The sequence below is a fragment of the Daucus carota genome, chromosome 5 (genome assembly GCF_001625215.2).
Source record: "Daucus carota subsp. sativus chromosome 5, DH1 v3.0, whole genome shotgun sequence".
In the NCBI taxonomy this organism is placed as follows: Eukaryota; Viridiplantae; Streptophyta; class Magnoliopsida; order Apiales; family Apiaceae; genus Daucus; species Daucus carota.
In genome coordinates this window covers 30,967,113-30,983,351 of record NC_030385.2, presented here as the reverse complement: position 1 = coordinate 30,983,351, position 16,239 = coordinate 30,967,113, and the positions used below count along the sequence as shown (strand labels likewise).

At 33.1% G+C, this 16,239-nt stretch overlaps 1 protein-coding gene across 3 annotated transcripts; it reads left to right on the top strand.

The window, feature by feature from the left end:
* The first annotated feature begins 11,089 nt into the window (after nt 1–11,089).
* LOC108219964 (nucleotide-sugar uncharacterized transporter 1) lies at nt 11,090–16,028 on the top strand. Of its 3 annotated transcripts, none has more exons than XM_017393572.2 (7): nt 11,090–11,640; nt 12,521–12,654; nt 12,753–12,958; nt 13,039–13,132; nt 13,838–14,004; nt 14,279–14,449; nt 15,483–16,028. In XM_017393572.2, the coding sequence occupies exons 1-7, from the start codon at nt 11,568–11,570 to the stop codon at nt 15,763–15,765; spliced, it is 1,128 nt and encodes a 375-aa protein (XP_017249061.1). In that variant the 5' UTR covers nt 11,090–11,567; the 3' UTR covers nt 15,766–16,028. The 3 variants fall into 3 exon arrangements, with proteins under 3 accessions (XP_017249061.1, XP_017249062.1, XP_063949699.1); XM_064093629.1 differs by lacking the exon at nt 11,090–11,640 and adding an exon at nt 11,660–12,134; XM_017393573.2 differs by lacking the exon at nt 12,521–12,654 and having other exon boundaries at nt 11,097–11,640.
* Nucleotides 16,029–16,239: the final 211 nt, after the last annotated feature.

Below are 16,239 nucleotides of genomic sequence, written 5' to 3'. Positions count from 1 at the left end.
CTTTTCATAACAAAACTTAGATTTTATATAACGTACACACTACAATTATTTTATTTTCTCGAAATATATTATCCACACTTAATCTGGACTAAAAAATTATGGTTCAACATACACTAATGCCACATTATCTAATCGGCTAAATACATGCAGAGGACTTATTAAACCATTATGATTTTTACCATATTACAACTGCTTACTATGCCAAACAGCTTAAAAATCTAACAGACAACTTTGATACAGTCCCTGCACGCTTACTCATACTGAAGAAAGGACATGCATCACCTTCTTCAACAATAATTTCCCAACTTAAATATAAGACAGTGACACTCTTCACTCAAACAATCAACACAACTCAGCATTGACAAAACATGACAAAACACTACCTTCATGAACTACAGATAGTGGATGAAGAAGGCAGGGATTTCGAAATCACGGTAACGAGAAAATGGTCTGATACAGCGAGAGACTGTCGTGTTCAAGGCATATATCTTATCGTCGTTGACAAATACGTAAAATTCTTTTACAACCTGTTGTTATATCCAATACATATATCCTACTAACCTTTTACTTGATTCAGGTTTAATTCGCTATTGTTTACTGGCAGGAAAATCGAACACATTGTTGGATAAAATCAAACTCAGCATTTGCTATTGCGGATAAACTGGAAGAAGGACATGCTTACATAATCAGTAGATTCTCAGTCGAGGCTATCAACCTCAAATTTCGCTGTTTTGAAGGTGATGTTCACGTTCTCTTACATAAACAAACTATAATAACCCCGCTTCAAAGCAATGTTTCAGGAATTCCTCAAGATATTTTCAAATTCACCAATCTTAGTAAGCTGGCAGATTACGCTGACGATGACAGCTGTTTAGTTGGTATCAGAACAAACTTCAATTTCAATAATTTTTTTTTAATATATTACAATATATTTATACCTAGATCTACTTCTTTTTCCGGTAGATGTAGTTGGAATTGTTGAAAATTTGAGGCCTTACCAGACTATAGATGGCCCCCGTGATGAAAAACACTTCTACAAAGAATTCTATCTAAGTGACTTAATGTAAGTTAATCATGAACTTTACTCATCGTACTTCATAATATGATACCATGCCTTACTTTGTACAATAATGAAGAAGCTTCTGATAACAGTAATCGAGTTTGCGTCAGATTCTGGGATGGTTTCGCTATGCACTTTGAAAAAAAGTATAATGAAGGCAATAGCAACCCGAGAATCATCACTATTTCCAGCTGCAAAATTCTTAAGAACCAGTACACGGGTGAACTTACTATAAGAAATGTTCAGCCTACTCGACTATTTGTAAATTTTAAAACTGGCAAGGAGGACAGCATCATGAAAAGGTAAAAAAAAAAAAATTAAATGTTACATAGTTATAGATTATACCAGATTATGATAATGCTATTCTTATGCATTTTCTGTAGGTTATGGGAGATTAATGGATTCGAATAGCATTTGCAGTTTCATATCTTGCTGCAGAAAACCCTTCAAATATATTTCAAATCATTCGAACGACCGGCGAACTGTTTACTTTATTTAATTACTTTTGCAACCCAATATATATTACCACAAGTGATGTTTTGTAACTGTAATTTCCAAATTCGCCAGATTAGTCCAATATTATTATTTCGGATATGCATGTTCCATTTTTCCCCATTTTAGTTTAATCTATAATATTTTTTATATAATGACAAATGAAAAAATAATAATCATGAACAAAATTAATCGTTAAGTAAACAACATACAATTAAATTCAATCATGTACGGATTACATGAGAATAAAATACTTTGATTAAATATTTTTACAGTTTCCAAAAACAATACATTTAATATTAAAAAAAAAGTTGCCACATTTTAATAAAAATGTTAATCAAAATCCACTTCAAACTTCCCATTACGGCGATAAACATTTCCTACGACTTTTATCTTATCAAACTACTTCCATGAATAAGGTTGACATAAACATCAAAATAAGATTACAAAAAATCTCTCACGTGTAAAAATTTTATTACTCATAAACCAAATGTCTTACTACAGAACTACATGCAAGGGAAATGTAATCCAGCACATTACCTGTAACATCAACACCGCCTAAAACCTTTTCAAGTACGCATCCAGTAATAGTACAGCCATTGTAAATCATAGATTGGCAGATAACCTATTATCCACCAACAACACCTACTAACATTAATTGAAGACACTTACAAGAGGAATACATGCAGCTACCATGAGCTTTGCTTCACCCTAACATAAACACAACTATTTCTTTTGAGACACAGCCTCTACATCCAGAATTCAAATACTTGTGATGATGAACACAATGCAGTTCATCAAACACTCTCCCATCACAGACTTAAATACTTCAACCATAAAATGGACTGTACGTGCAAGAGCACAGGCTATCTGGAAAGGTATCAGTAGAGATACTAAGGAGTTCAGAGGAATAAACATTTTGTTGGTGGATGATTCGGTGAGTGCATTTAAACTTTTACAACAAATCTGAAATATAATCGTACAAGATTATCTAACTGACATTAATGCTTCCTATATCCAAATTCATTACAGCGGAGTCGCATTCATGGTTTTATTGCAGCAAAGTTGGCACCACTGTTCGAAAATGAACTCGTGGAAGGAGATATCTATGAAATATCCAATTTCATTGTTCAGGATTATACCGGTTTGGAATTTCACAGGTGTGTTCGTTTCGATAAACACATTTTCTTTGCTCAATACACCAAAATGGAAAAATGCACTTCACCAGGCCTAACTATACCAAAGCTTGTGGTTGATCTTTTCTCTTTAAAAGATCTACAACCAATGGAAGAAGATAAACGTTTCCTATGCGGTATATGTTTCATAAAACATAATCTACTTAAATACACAATATCATTTATATTAATGTTTTCATAGTTATTTATGCAACTAATATACAATAACATGTATTATGAAGATGTTTGTGGGGTGCTTAAAAATCCTCAAGAATTTAGGGACTACATCAACGATAATGATGAACCAAAACAGCAGAAGAAATTTACACTAACAGATGGATGGTTGGTACCAAAATTTTAAGCATTATTTCTCTTAGTGGTTTTTATTTATTTTCAGATTAAACTATAAACATAATATACTTTGACATATTCAACAGCTCGGAAATTGGTGTCACACTATTTGATGATATGGCAAAATCGTTTGAAGAGGAACTTCAAAAAAGTGGAGTCGGAACTAAAATAATTATACTCAGTAGTGTCAAAGTTGGGAAGTTTCAAGGTATTATCATCATTGATATACATTCTAAATTTTCAATAAACTATTTCCTAGATTACATTTTTCACATGTAAGACAGTTAATTTAATATCTCATCAATTTATGAAATCACTTTCTTAACAGGAGATGTTAACCTAACAAACTATCCTGCGTCGAGGTTTTACATAAACGCAGACCACCACGCAGTTAAAAAAATGGAAAAAAGGTTTAACAATTTACTTACAGGTTAAGCATGTCAGTTTAATAGTTCAGTTTTTCTAATATAGACCAAATTGCTGTGAACCAAAAATCAAGCAGGGCGACTACAACTTCTTTCTTTCATCCCGAGGAAGTGGTGGTTAAACAGTTAGAAAGTGTTCCAATGAAGGAAATGTGCATTGCTGATATCAAGAAACTCGACTACGAGGTATTAAAATGAAGTAGTAATTACATGATGACTCAATGATGCATATTTATTTGAAAACAAGCTGATGTTTTACATTATTTGTAATCCAGACGAAAGTCACTGCAAGGGTAATTGTTAAAAAAATTCGAGAGGATCTGAACTGGTTCTTCTACATCTGCACAAAGTGTAACTCGGAGTTAGATTATGTTGATGGAAGATACAAATGTCCCCAATGCAATCGTTTCTTCCCTTGGCCACAGAAAAGGTATATAGAACCAAATATTTTGATCTTACGTTGTTATATAAGTTGTATACAATGAAACTAAAACATGCATGTTAAAAGATTCAGAGTTTTCGTGCTGTGCTCTGATAAAACTGGAGTTCTTCCATTGGTTTTTGGAGACCGTGAAATTCGAAGACTTACAGGGAAAATGGTTTTTGATGTGGAACTTGACCTCACAGAGGTAGGGTGGATATATCTTATCGAAAACAAATGCATGTGTCATTATATTATTAATCTTCACATTTCATATACTTGAAGCAGGAGGAAGATGGAAAATTCCCGCCTTTATTCAATAACTTCATCAACAAAGAGTATGTTCTAACAATAGACGTCTCGGAAGAAAACTTGAAATTAAATTCCGAGGTTTATCAGATTTCTGATGTACAGATGGATGTTGAGGAAAAATTATCAGATCTTGAAAATTTTGACAATTTATCAGAAGAAGCGGAGGATGACCTAACCATCCAGGTACATGATAATTTCTTAATGATCACTGCTGAATATTTACATAACTATTCAAATTCTTTATTACCTCATATTTTTCGTGCATGCAATATTAGGATATTGAATTAAAAACTCAAAGTTCAAGAACTGCTGCCAAGAAGAAAAAACTTATTACAACTGAAGATTTGCCAAAAAGCGATGAAGAGGCCAAGCGCATTAAGGCAAAGCACGATCCCCTACGCAAGCTTAAAAATATAAAAATTAAAAAGGTAATGTCGACAAAAAATAGTTTTCCAAATTTATTAAAAATGGAGGGTTTAATTCATATATTTGACTTTTTCCTTTACAGGAAAAGATTGTTATAAGAGAGAAGAAGAAATCGAATTCAAACAGCCAGCCTAGATCATCGGAAAAAAAAAAGGGCCGCAAACTAATTGATGTTATTAGTGAAAGTGATGATGAGGAAATGACTTTAAACACCTACCAGTTGAAAAACAAAAAACAGGTACGCTCAATAATTTTTAATGTATATCTAGCAGATGAAATTATTTATTTAGATTAACGAACACAATAAAAATTATGATAATCTGTAGCAGGGTTGATATGCTGTGAAGATATTCAAGCGTGCAATGAACCTACTATCTTTTGGCAGATTGAAGTGGAAAGTGTCCAGTAATTAACACCATGATCGTGACAGTGTTTTGTACTACTAGACTTTTGGTGACATTGTGTGTAACTTTAAACATCTTTTGCTGACACAACGCTACTATTTTTTCTGGTTATATAACATTAAAAGCTACTGGATGACAGATATTGCTTTTAACATCTGTTGTCCACTTTGGTGATTATTATCCAATGTGTAAACAACTATACATGGAAAACATAAATCTTAACGTATCTAGCACCATCAAATCATCATAAAAACTCGGGGCTACCTTGCTGCAGAACAACCTACAAGTAAAACCCAAAAAATTTCACGTTTAAAAAAAATGTTCGAATATAAGGAACACTCTTCCTCCGACTAAAACATTTGTGAAAAATGAGCTCCTCAAAATACAACTGTTTGGAAGAACTACACGCAGGCTCATACAACTGGAAAATCAAGGTTAGAATTCTATGACATTGGAAAGGAGTATCAAGCGCTGGTGATGGATGGAAAGGAATCAACATTCTCCTACTGGATGATAAGGTAACTTACTCACTACATAGTAATAATAATAAGTTATTAGCTTTTTTATATAATTAAGACTGGAAAAATAAATTATAGTTCAACGTTTCAGAATTTCAGAATGCATGCATTTGTCCCGGGGAAAGTCATTGAAAACAATGAAACAAAGCTCAGTGATGGAAATTTATGCATAATTTCCAACTTCACAATAAAAAATTATGAAAACACTGAAAAATTCAGAGTTGTTAATCATGATAAGCAAATCATCCTTACTACATACACTCATATTGAAAAAGTAGAAGAGGATGATGGCTTCATCCAGAAGAATATGTTCGATTTCTATGACTTAGGACAATTGGATGATATTGCAGACAAAAACATCTTCCTTACAGGTTACAATCATCAATCAAACCTCATACTGCTTAATCTATTGAACTTGCTTAATCTGGAAAATAATAGTACCTATATCTTACATTATTAGATGTCGTTGGAATAATAGAAAACGACACGCCGATAGCTGACTTGGTTAATCGATTCGGCAAAAAACAGAAGCAGGTTAAGTTCAACATTGTTGACGGGAGGTTAGATTTTCTCTATTATCAAATATATCTTATCATTGACATGTTAATATAATAAACTATAACACTTTTCAATTTTAGGTCTTCGGTTAATGTCTGTTTCTGGGACAATATGGCTGAAAAATTCAACGAAACTATTCAAAACGTTGAGGAACATCCAACAATAATTATCATATCAAGTGCAAAGGTGACTTCCTGGCAACCACAAAAGATGAATGCAAAACAATACGAGCTAGCCAATGTGACAGCAACTACCTTCTACATTAACTATCAGGATGAAAGTGTTGCTGCTCTAAGGAGGATGTAAGATTTCGATACTTATTACATATATGATAGTAGTCCACCGTTATAATAACAATAAAACGTAACAAAACAAAATACAGGTATGCAAGAGGACTTTTTGGAAAATACAACTTCGTCAACTATGTGAAACCTAAATACGAAGAAATCACAGTGAAAGAGGTGAAAAAACTTCAAATGCATGATGCTGAGGTAAAGTTAAAATTATTTTCATGAACTTATTTATAATACTAACATATCTTTAACGTATACAGTGGAAAATAAATGCAGAAACAGATTATTTGCAAGGTTCAAATCAAAGAAGTGTTGGAGACTGGAATATGGTACCGCTACCATTGTACTTCTTGCTATAAGTCGGTTGAAATGAAGAACGGAAATTTCAAATGCTATAGATGTGCTGATAGAAATGTTCCAGAACCAGATTTGAGGTTATGTGCCTAACTGAGCTTTTATATATTAAAAATGTAATATGATAACAGGTGCAGGCAAACTGTGTAACACTGAAAAAATAACTAATTCATACAAAACAAAAAATACAGGTGGGAAATTACTGTCATCGCAGAAGACAAAACTGGCGAAATTCATATTGTCTTATTCGATCGTGAAATAAGAAGTATTTTTAATTTTGCTGTGACAGACTTTGACGACGAGGTATAGATGTTTTACTCATTTGAATTGTTAAGGATCTTTTGTTATCTATGTCTTATCAATTCTGGTAATGTATGTTATCAAGGTGCTACAATCGGGGAGGGTACCTACAATCCTAAAGGCACTAGAAAAACAGAATTTCTACATAAGACTGCATATCAAGGAAGCAAACATCTTAGGAAAGTTAAATTCCTACTATGCAAATGGAGTGTCTGTATGCCAATCTGCAATTACTAATGATACAGAGGAAACTACAACTCCCTTATCTGCTGTTGCAAACACACTAACTCAGGTAATAGGAAAAAATTGAATCATGTCTCCTACTTTAACCATTAACATTTTTTAATGAAACTCAATTATGAATTCAGGAGTCGGGGCCAAGCTATCATTTAGAAGACTTCTCTGACCCTAACATCAAAACCACAGAAGTGGATAAAAGACCTCAGAGGAAGAAGAAGCTAACAAAGAAATTCTCATACTGATATACGTATGAAAAAAACCTACTCTTAATCTATCATGCATTACGAATTATGAGAACTTTATTATCATCATCTGCACATCTGCCCTACTCATTGTTTTTTTAAACGAAGTGGTCTGTAATACTGCCAATGTTAACTACTCTGATTATATGATAAAGTGCAAATCTTAAATAAAAACCAAATAAACCAATCTTAAACATCCAACAGCATTACCAGTGACCCCAACTACCCCAAAATATTAGTTTCACGCCATGATGCCATTGTTCACTAAAGTTAGTAATAAGCTTGCTTAATATAGATTGCAGAGTATGATTCATAGGCAAGACCTATAAACATCAAGGAAAAATTTCAATTTGGAACCTGTCCTTCGGAATAGACATATGTCACCAACTTTAAGTTCCAACTCTTTCCGTAGAAGAGTCCATCCAGAGTGCAGTTCAGCACGTTTCATTCTCTTCTTCAACAAAACAGTCCACCGACTTTCTCCATGTCGTATGTCAAGATTCTCACATTGACCAAGATCATCTAAGACACCATGAAACTTCACTGGAATAGTCTGTAAATGAAGACAAATGTCATACAAAACAAACCAATGTCCGATCTGAAAAGATTATCAACTACAATAAATACATTCTTACCACCCCAAAATCATATTCCTGAAGATGAGAAGGCTTGACTTCAATTTCAAAATAACCAATTGAATTCACTGATCAATTTCAGATTCAAATTGTTAGAAATGTATATATTTCTGAAAATAACATAGTTCAACTAATTTTAACCATTTCAAAATCTTATAGTACTTACTAAAGGGCCTCTTCTCCATACAATCTTTCCCAAATCCACGAACATTAAAAACATTATTGCCATTGTAGGTCAACACAATGGTATCAAACCATGACATGTTATACAACTTATAAAATTGCTGCAGACCAAATAACCTGCCTTTTTCATTATCATAACGACCATCCAAGACTGAACCATTGCTCAGTTGATAATTAATTGTCTGAGGAACTGTTTTACCATAGTATGCAATAAATTCTTCTGATAGTTCCTAACAATTACAATAAAAAATTTATTAAAACGTTAGTACATCCTACGAAATTACAGAAAAAATTGATTCTCCAACAAAAAAATTGTCTAACCACAGGTGTCCAGCAACTAGAAACTTTGTACATCACTTTAATAAACTTGCATTTAAAAGGCAAATGCATTCCTGCAATTGTAAGATTCAACATGGATTAACACTAAACTTACATCGAAATGAAAATACACAAAAAAAAAAACAAAAATACCTGGAGTAGCATGCATGATGTGATTGGTATCTAACAGATATACTTCAAATTTCGGACCACCAAAGAACTTAAAAATGATAAATTGTAGTTGCTTGGCAGATAACTTCATGAGAAGCCTATGCATGCCAGAAAAAGACCCATCCACCTGTGAGAATGTAATCCTGAACTCTTCTCCATCCATGGTCTTGACGAGTACATTCCTTGGAAGAGAATCCCCAAATCGCTCAACAAAACCACGCGGCAATTTTTAAAATAACAATTCCGACAAATCAATTCATTTTAGGGAAACTGTAAAACGAGGACAGTATATATTTTACAAACATACCAAGCTGTCAGAGATAGCAGAATCCGGACCATATATGATGGGCTTCAAGAACTCCACCGGGAGTATAGACTGCAGAGCCATCGTTCTATATCTACTTCCGCTTCACAAAACCTTCATAATCATACCGAAATCAGACTTTAATGAAACTATATTAAAATTTAAAAGTTTATTCATCACATGCATATTCGGAAAACAAAAATTGTTCAGCAGATGGAAATTACCTGATTTGGTTCGACAATAGTAGAGTGGAAGAGAAGAGTTTGCTCAAAGGGGGGAATAAATACACATCGTGTTGTAATGAAAAACTAGAGTAATACGTTATTCTACTCACAGTTACAATACATTTATGGCAAATAAATGTGTTGACTATAGTATGCTGTTTTTAAAAGTAAAAAACACACACGAATTCTATTATTACTACCTCCGTTCTGAAATATAGGTCGTTTGACTATTTTACACTTACTATCAACTTTTTTTACCGCATGCTTAAAATAATTATTTTTTAAATTTTATCTTTTTTAATAATAATATTAATCATATGTTTTTTGGGAATAAAATAAAATTTTGAAAATAAGGATTTAAGCACGAGGTCAAATGACTTAAAACTACGTGCAAAAATGACAGAGAGATTATATGTTAGCGTGACGGTTTTGCTGTTTCTTTCGAAACAACATGACAGTTTGACGGGGGAAAAAATTTATATCTTCGTTACAAAATGAATGTTGCATTAAATGATTTCACGTGTCTCGAAAATCTGAGCTACTACGCAAAGTAATTACTGTTTTTAAAAATTAAAAAAAAATTAATGCCATTACTAAATTTAAAGTGAACGCAAACTTATTTAAAACTCTATTTTAATTTGCTTAATGACAACGATTTAAAACCTCCTATAATAGACAAACAAAATGTAAAATGAATCGAACGGGGTACCCTACATACTTATATTTAACATTTGCATATTTTTTAAAACCGTTTATAGGGAAACATATTTCCTTTCAATATTAAAATGTAATGGATGACATCATGCATATATGTAATTACTCAAAAGGAAATGAATTATTTTTAAAAAACGTGAAATCTCAATGGATAGATACAAGAAACGATTCATAAGTAATATTATTTTCGTACAACGTTTGAAGCACCATCGTAATAACTAACTTCATCAGAAAAAACTTTGAAAATTCCGAAAAACTAATAAGAATACAATAGCAATATACATTCTTCGATATTATTGTTAGAAAGAAAAAGTTTATACATAATACATCAATTATAAAAATTTCATGTCAGGCCAATTCAGTCTTCAAGAAAAAAGAAGAAAGGGACTTTCAATGAACTATATTACAATACTTTGTACATCTACAAAAATCGTCGACTTTTAACATTCGAAAGTAACAGGACTATAGTATACTTATATATTTTTTTGGTATGCACCAAAATCTATATTAACACAAAAATTGAAGTGAAAAAAACACTTTATTTTCACAATTTAGCTCGCGGCAGCGGGCACCATCCTAGTTGTGTATATTTACAGGATGATGTCTTTGGTTTATGGATAAAGATGTAGCGCCGGAAAACTAGTTCATGCTTAATACTTTTGAACGAACAAAATGTTGAATGTTGTTGTCATAGTCCAGCTATGCTTTCCTATATAATTGTTCTACATATTATCTTCTCAGTCATATATATTTTACTATTTAAATTCCAAGAAATTTTTGCATGTTCATAAATTAAATACAAATTTTTTGAACGAATTAAACCCTGCCATTCGAACATTATTATGATACTTAATCCATTCTGTAGTTATGGTAAAAAAAAAATTGATTCAAAACTAATTTACAAATTACCTCACAAACCACAAGTCAATGAATTTATCGTAAAAGAATACTCACAAAACAGACGAATCTGGGGCAGTATTTTCTAATCCCAGTGGCTCTGTTGCAGTCCTCGTACTCACTGCTACAACACCCATCTCCCCTTTAACTTAAACTGGTTGCTGTTTTCCACTTGAGTTGTCTTCACTTTCACTTAAAACCATCAAACATAATATACTTACAATCATGTCTGTATCTATCAGTTTAAAATGTCTGTCGGTGCTCAAGTGATTATTTGTTAGCGTGATTTGTTGCTTTAATTCGCCCCACTTGATACAAACAATTCTTCTATTTTTCTACCCCATCACCACTTTTTTCTCTTTAAGCCCCCACATATATTTTATATGTCTCTATCTTCCCTGCTTTGATTCTTGGATTTGTATCTATTATCTGACTTTGTATCTATCTGTTTGGATAATACTATATAAATAAGCCCATCCGAAATGTACCAAATGCTCTCCTTCTGGTTGATTTAAAAAGGGGGTTTTGTTTGTTTTTACAGTGGAAAAAGATGTTTAGTTTCTTTGACAGAAAAGATGTTCGAAAAATTCTTAAGCGTAAAGACAGTGATCCTGGAGAGCAAGGTACACCTGTTTCATGTTTTCTTGGTTTTTTTTCATGTCTGTTCTGTGTTTGGTTTATTTTTTTGGGATTTTTTTTTATTTTTTTAATGCATTTGGTGTATATATGATAATGGGTGTTGCTGATTGATTGGGAAATGAGGTTTTGGGCAGTTCTTTTTCCTGATATTGTTACTGGAGATTTGAGTTCTTGCTTAATTATAGTTTCTTGATTATAAGGTACTTGTAAAGCTTTCAACTTTTGTGTGGATTCTCAGAGTTTACTGGTTCCCATCTATGGTGTATATGTTTATCTGGAAAGGAGTTGGAGAAACAGTGGAAAACAGTAATAATAAATGCAAACCTTACCATTTACTGTATTTGTTCTTAAAGTGGTAGGTGTAGTACCCAGTTATGGTATTTATGATGTTTGATATGCAGTTCAATCTGGATAAACATGATGATGTAATTACTAAAGTTTCTGAAGTCACTGGAAACTGGTCAGTAGGTTCAGTTCAGTAAGTAAACTACTCCTTTTTTTGTGTAATAGGATCAAGTACTTGGAATTTGCAGGAGTTTAATATACAGCCAGAACTTTCCTCCCTTCTCTTTTTTTTTTTGCCCTATGGCCAATCTTTTAATTCTGTACAAATGGGGAAGGTAGATATACAAGTAAGCAGCCTTACCCAAAAACATGACTATCACTGCAAACACGAGCTATAATCATTTAGCTGTTTATTAATTGTTGGTCATGAATGGGTGTGCTATATCTACTTAGGAACTTAAAAGGGACAAAGTGATCAAATTTGCAAAGAGATGGTCACAGCTAGCTGTTGGTATTGACATTATGTTCCATTTAATATTCACTAAACAATGATCCTTCTCTTCTTTTTTTCTTTAATAGGTAGAGCACTGGAAGAACTACGAGCTTCCTTATTTAGCAAATTGCGGCGTCAACAGCAGTTCTTGGTCGGGCCTGCTGTTGCCCTTACATTCAATTTTGTGGTGTCCGTCAGTATTATATTGATGAACAAATTGGTCTGTATAATTGACTGTCCTCGATTTCTCCTGATACTTAACTTTTTGTACTTCACTAATTTTAACGAGGTTCCTTTGCTTCTGTTAATTGATTTCAGGTGCTTGTGAAACTTGGATTCAATTATCCAATATTTCTCACATTTATTCACTATGTCTGTAGCTGGTTCTTGATGGCCATCCTTAAAGCTTTGTCCATTCTTCCGGCTCCTCCTGCGAAGTCCCCCAAATTCTCATCATTGTTGGCTCTTGCTATAGTCATGTCTCTTTCTACTGGCCTTGCCAATGTTAGCTTAAAGTTTAATAGGTGAGGCATTGGAATCCTCCCACTTCTTGAATATAGCTAATGAGACTTCTTGATTATTGGTAAACGTATTTCCTTTACAGTGTAGGATTTTATCAGATGGCTAAGATTGCTGTAACACCAGCGATTGTTCTGGCTGAATTCATTGTTTTTCGGAAAAGAATTTTATTCCAAAAGGTAACTAAATTAGTATATATATTACTCGAAGATATCACTATTTGTAGAGCATATTTACGTTTGCAAAATATGCTAACTCCCCTTGTAGGTTGTTATATCTTTGTATCATGATACCAAGTGGCCCATCCTTTTGTCATTTCTTCTTGACTGGCAAAAACGGAAAAATCAAATCACTTTCTCACTTTAGTTTTTATATTGGTTTTTTTAAAGAATTATACACATTCATTACAACAATTATTTAACTCGCTCCAAGTGTCTCCATTATTTGTATGCATATTCATTTCTTACCTTATGTGATTCTTAGACTATTAAACATGCTTGGTAACTTCTAGGTCATGTGATATCCCCCAGTACTGGATGTTTCTGGTGGTACCTAGTGTCTACTTGCAAGAGATGACCAATAACCACCTTGCTTAGAGACTTGTGTTTCAGATTTTTTTATTGTTCAAAAGATTCTGTCATCATTATATAGTTTAGTTTCTAATAGTGTAATATTAATTTTGTTCTTCAAATTCCTATAACTCATCCGATAGGCAAAAACCGTTATTACCCATTTTCCCATTCTAAAGCATTACTTCTATTTGTATAAAATATACTTATCAGATATCAATGTCTACGTCAATCTTGACATGCCCCATTCTGATGATATGGAGCTCTTACTGCACCTTGACAGTGTCTCTAATCTTTGTAATGGGTTTTCTCCAGGTGCTTGCACTTACTGTAGTATCAATTGGTGTTGCTGTTGCTACAGTAACAGATTTGCAATTCCACTTCTTTGGTGCTTGTATAGCAGTGGCATGGATCATACCGAGTGCTGTCAACAAGATATTATGGTCCAATCTTCAGCAGCAAGATAACTGGAATGCTCTAGCGTATGTCATAGCTCCTCCTAAACATATGCTTTTAATTTACCTTTAGTTTCTTAAATTATTTTTTTCTTACCTTTTCTTTATGAGTGTCAAGACTGACTTAATACACATTTTATGTTAATTTTCTCACTGCAAGTCCATTTCTCAATACTGAACTAAAATATCTTCTAAAGAAAATGCTTTTCCCTTTTCTATGAAATCATATAAAGTTTATAGGCCTCTCAATATCTAACATATTTACAGACTTTGGCAGCTCATTCTGTTAGAATATTTGCAGGTTGATGTGGAAGACTACACCTATTACTTTGTTTTTTCTAGTTATCATGATGCCGTATCTTGATCCTCCGGGTGTCTTCTCCTTCGATTGGAGTTTCAGTAACGCCTCCATCATTCTTGCTTCTGCTGTCCTTGGCTTTTTACTTCAGTGGTCAGGTGCTCTAGCACTTCGGTATGATTATCTCCTCTCTTTTTTTTCTTTTTGTTGCTTGTGTTAAAGTATTTAGAACTCCAAGTAAAAGATAATTTAGGTAGATGTGCAGACATACAGAGACTCTTTATGCGCTGTTTATGAAAATTTTATGCCAGAAGAAGTATTGATCAATTTAGGCTGGTTGCATCAGCTAGGCTTTTGCTCTTAAAAAGTTTATAATTTGTTAGTATTATTAGTTTGACTTTTAACCTAGTAGTTACTACTATATGTTCTTTCAATAGAGTTCTACTGCCTCAGTTATATAGTTAGCTATTTTACTAGAAGAAAATACAAAATTTGGTACATAGATGTTGTTAGATACTTAAATGTTTTCTTGGGAGAAAAAAGAACAATCAATATGCCGAACAAAGAAAGCTTATTTTCTTGCAGGGTTTTGTAAATGTATAGAATATTGATGAAGCCGGCATTGATAATTTATTTGTTATATCTCGCTTCTGCTTTGAGACAAAAGTTTCTGGAGTCATATGGATGAACCAATGCATCTTTTCCTTTAATAGTGCACTATGTATGGCTCTTCTTTTTTTCACAGGAAAAAATGCTATATGAACTGGTATGTATCTAGTTGGGGACAGCTATGTTCATGATTCTCTGATTTTCCTGTGTTTGTTCATTTTAAGAATTTGTTTACTGATTTTCCTCTATTTTTTAGTTTAGAGAAGATAAGGTACTTTTCAATAAAAGAAAATTATTGTGAGAATGTTGAATTTTTACTGAAAGTGACTCCCCATTTATAAGTGATGAGAACATCTCCCGGATTTTCAAATGTGTGTGAATACACTCTAACCACCACGATTAAGAACATTACTAGAAATTATTTCTGAAGAATTCTTCGTCTCAAAATCAAGTTGTTGTTCTGCAAACTTATGAAGCCTAAATGATGCATCATTCTTTCATCTCTACTATGGATTGCAATATGTTTGGAGTGCGAAATGTACTTCAAATTGCATTTGCTGATATTTGCCTTTCTAATTTTCTCTCCATTTTGTCACAGGGAAACCTCTGCGGTGACCCATGCGATTCTAGGGCAGTTCAAAACTTGTGTAATTCTTCTTGGGGGTTTTCTTCTCTTTGGTTCTAATCCTGGAACAACCAGCATCTGTGGAGCAATCACAGCTCTTTGTGGTATGTCTTACTACACCCATCTCAACTTGCGTAAGCAGCAACAATCAATTAAAACTTCATCTAAGCAAGCATCGTTCTCTTTACCTAAATCTATGCTCAGCAAAGAGAATGGTGAAAAACACGAACTTGTTCTTCAAGATGAGAGCGTCTAATTTCTGTACATGCATGGAAAGAATATATTACTAAATCCTGTATTGTTTATTTAATTTATGCATCATCAGTTCCCCGTTTTTAGCTCAGTGACTAGTTTTTGATAGTTTTATTACTAACCTAGGATCTGTATCTGAGTAGCTTCATTTTTACAGTTATGACAGATTAAGATAATTCATAAAGTTTGTAACACATGAACATGAAGTCTCTTTGTATAAGAGAAATTTTAAATTTAGAATTGTAGCTTTTAAGCTATCTTCATTCATGCCTCTCTTTTGTTTCCCAAATGGGTTTTCAATTAATTCCCTCTTCTACATGGTTAGAAGAAATGTGTACAAAACTTTTATTATCCAAGGAGTATTTTAGTAATACTTCTAGAAGGGGCCCAAAAATATTTCGGCACTGCACTTCACGTTGAGGTGTGAGTTAAATACTTAGTTGATTAGCCCTTGACTACCTGCCGATACTACGTGGCT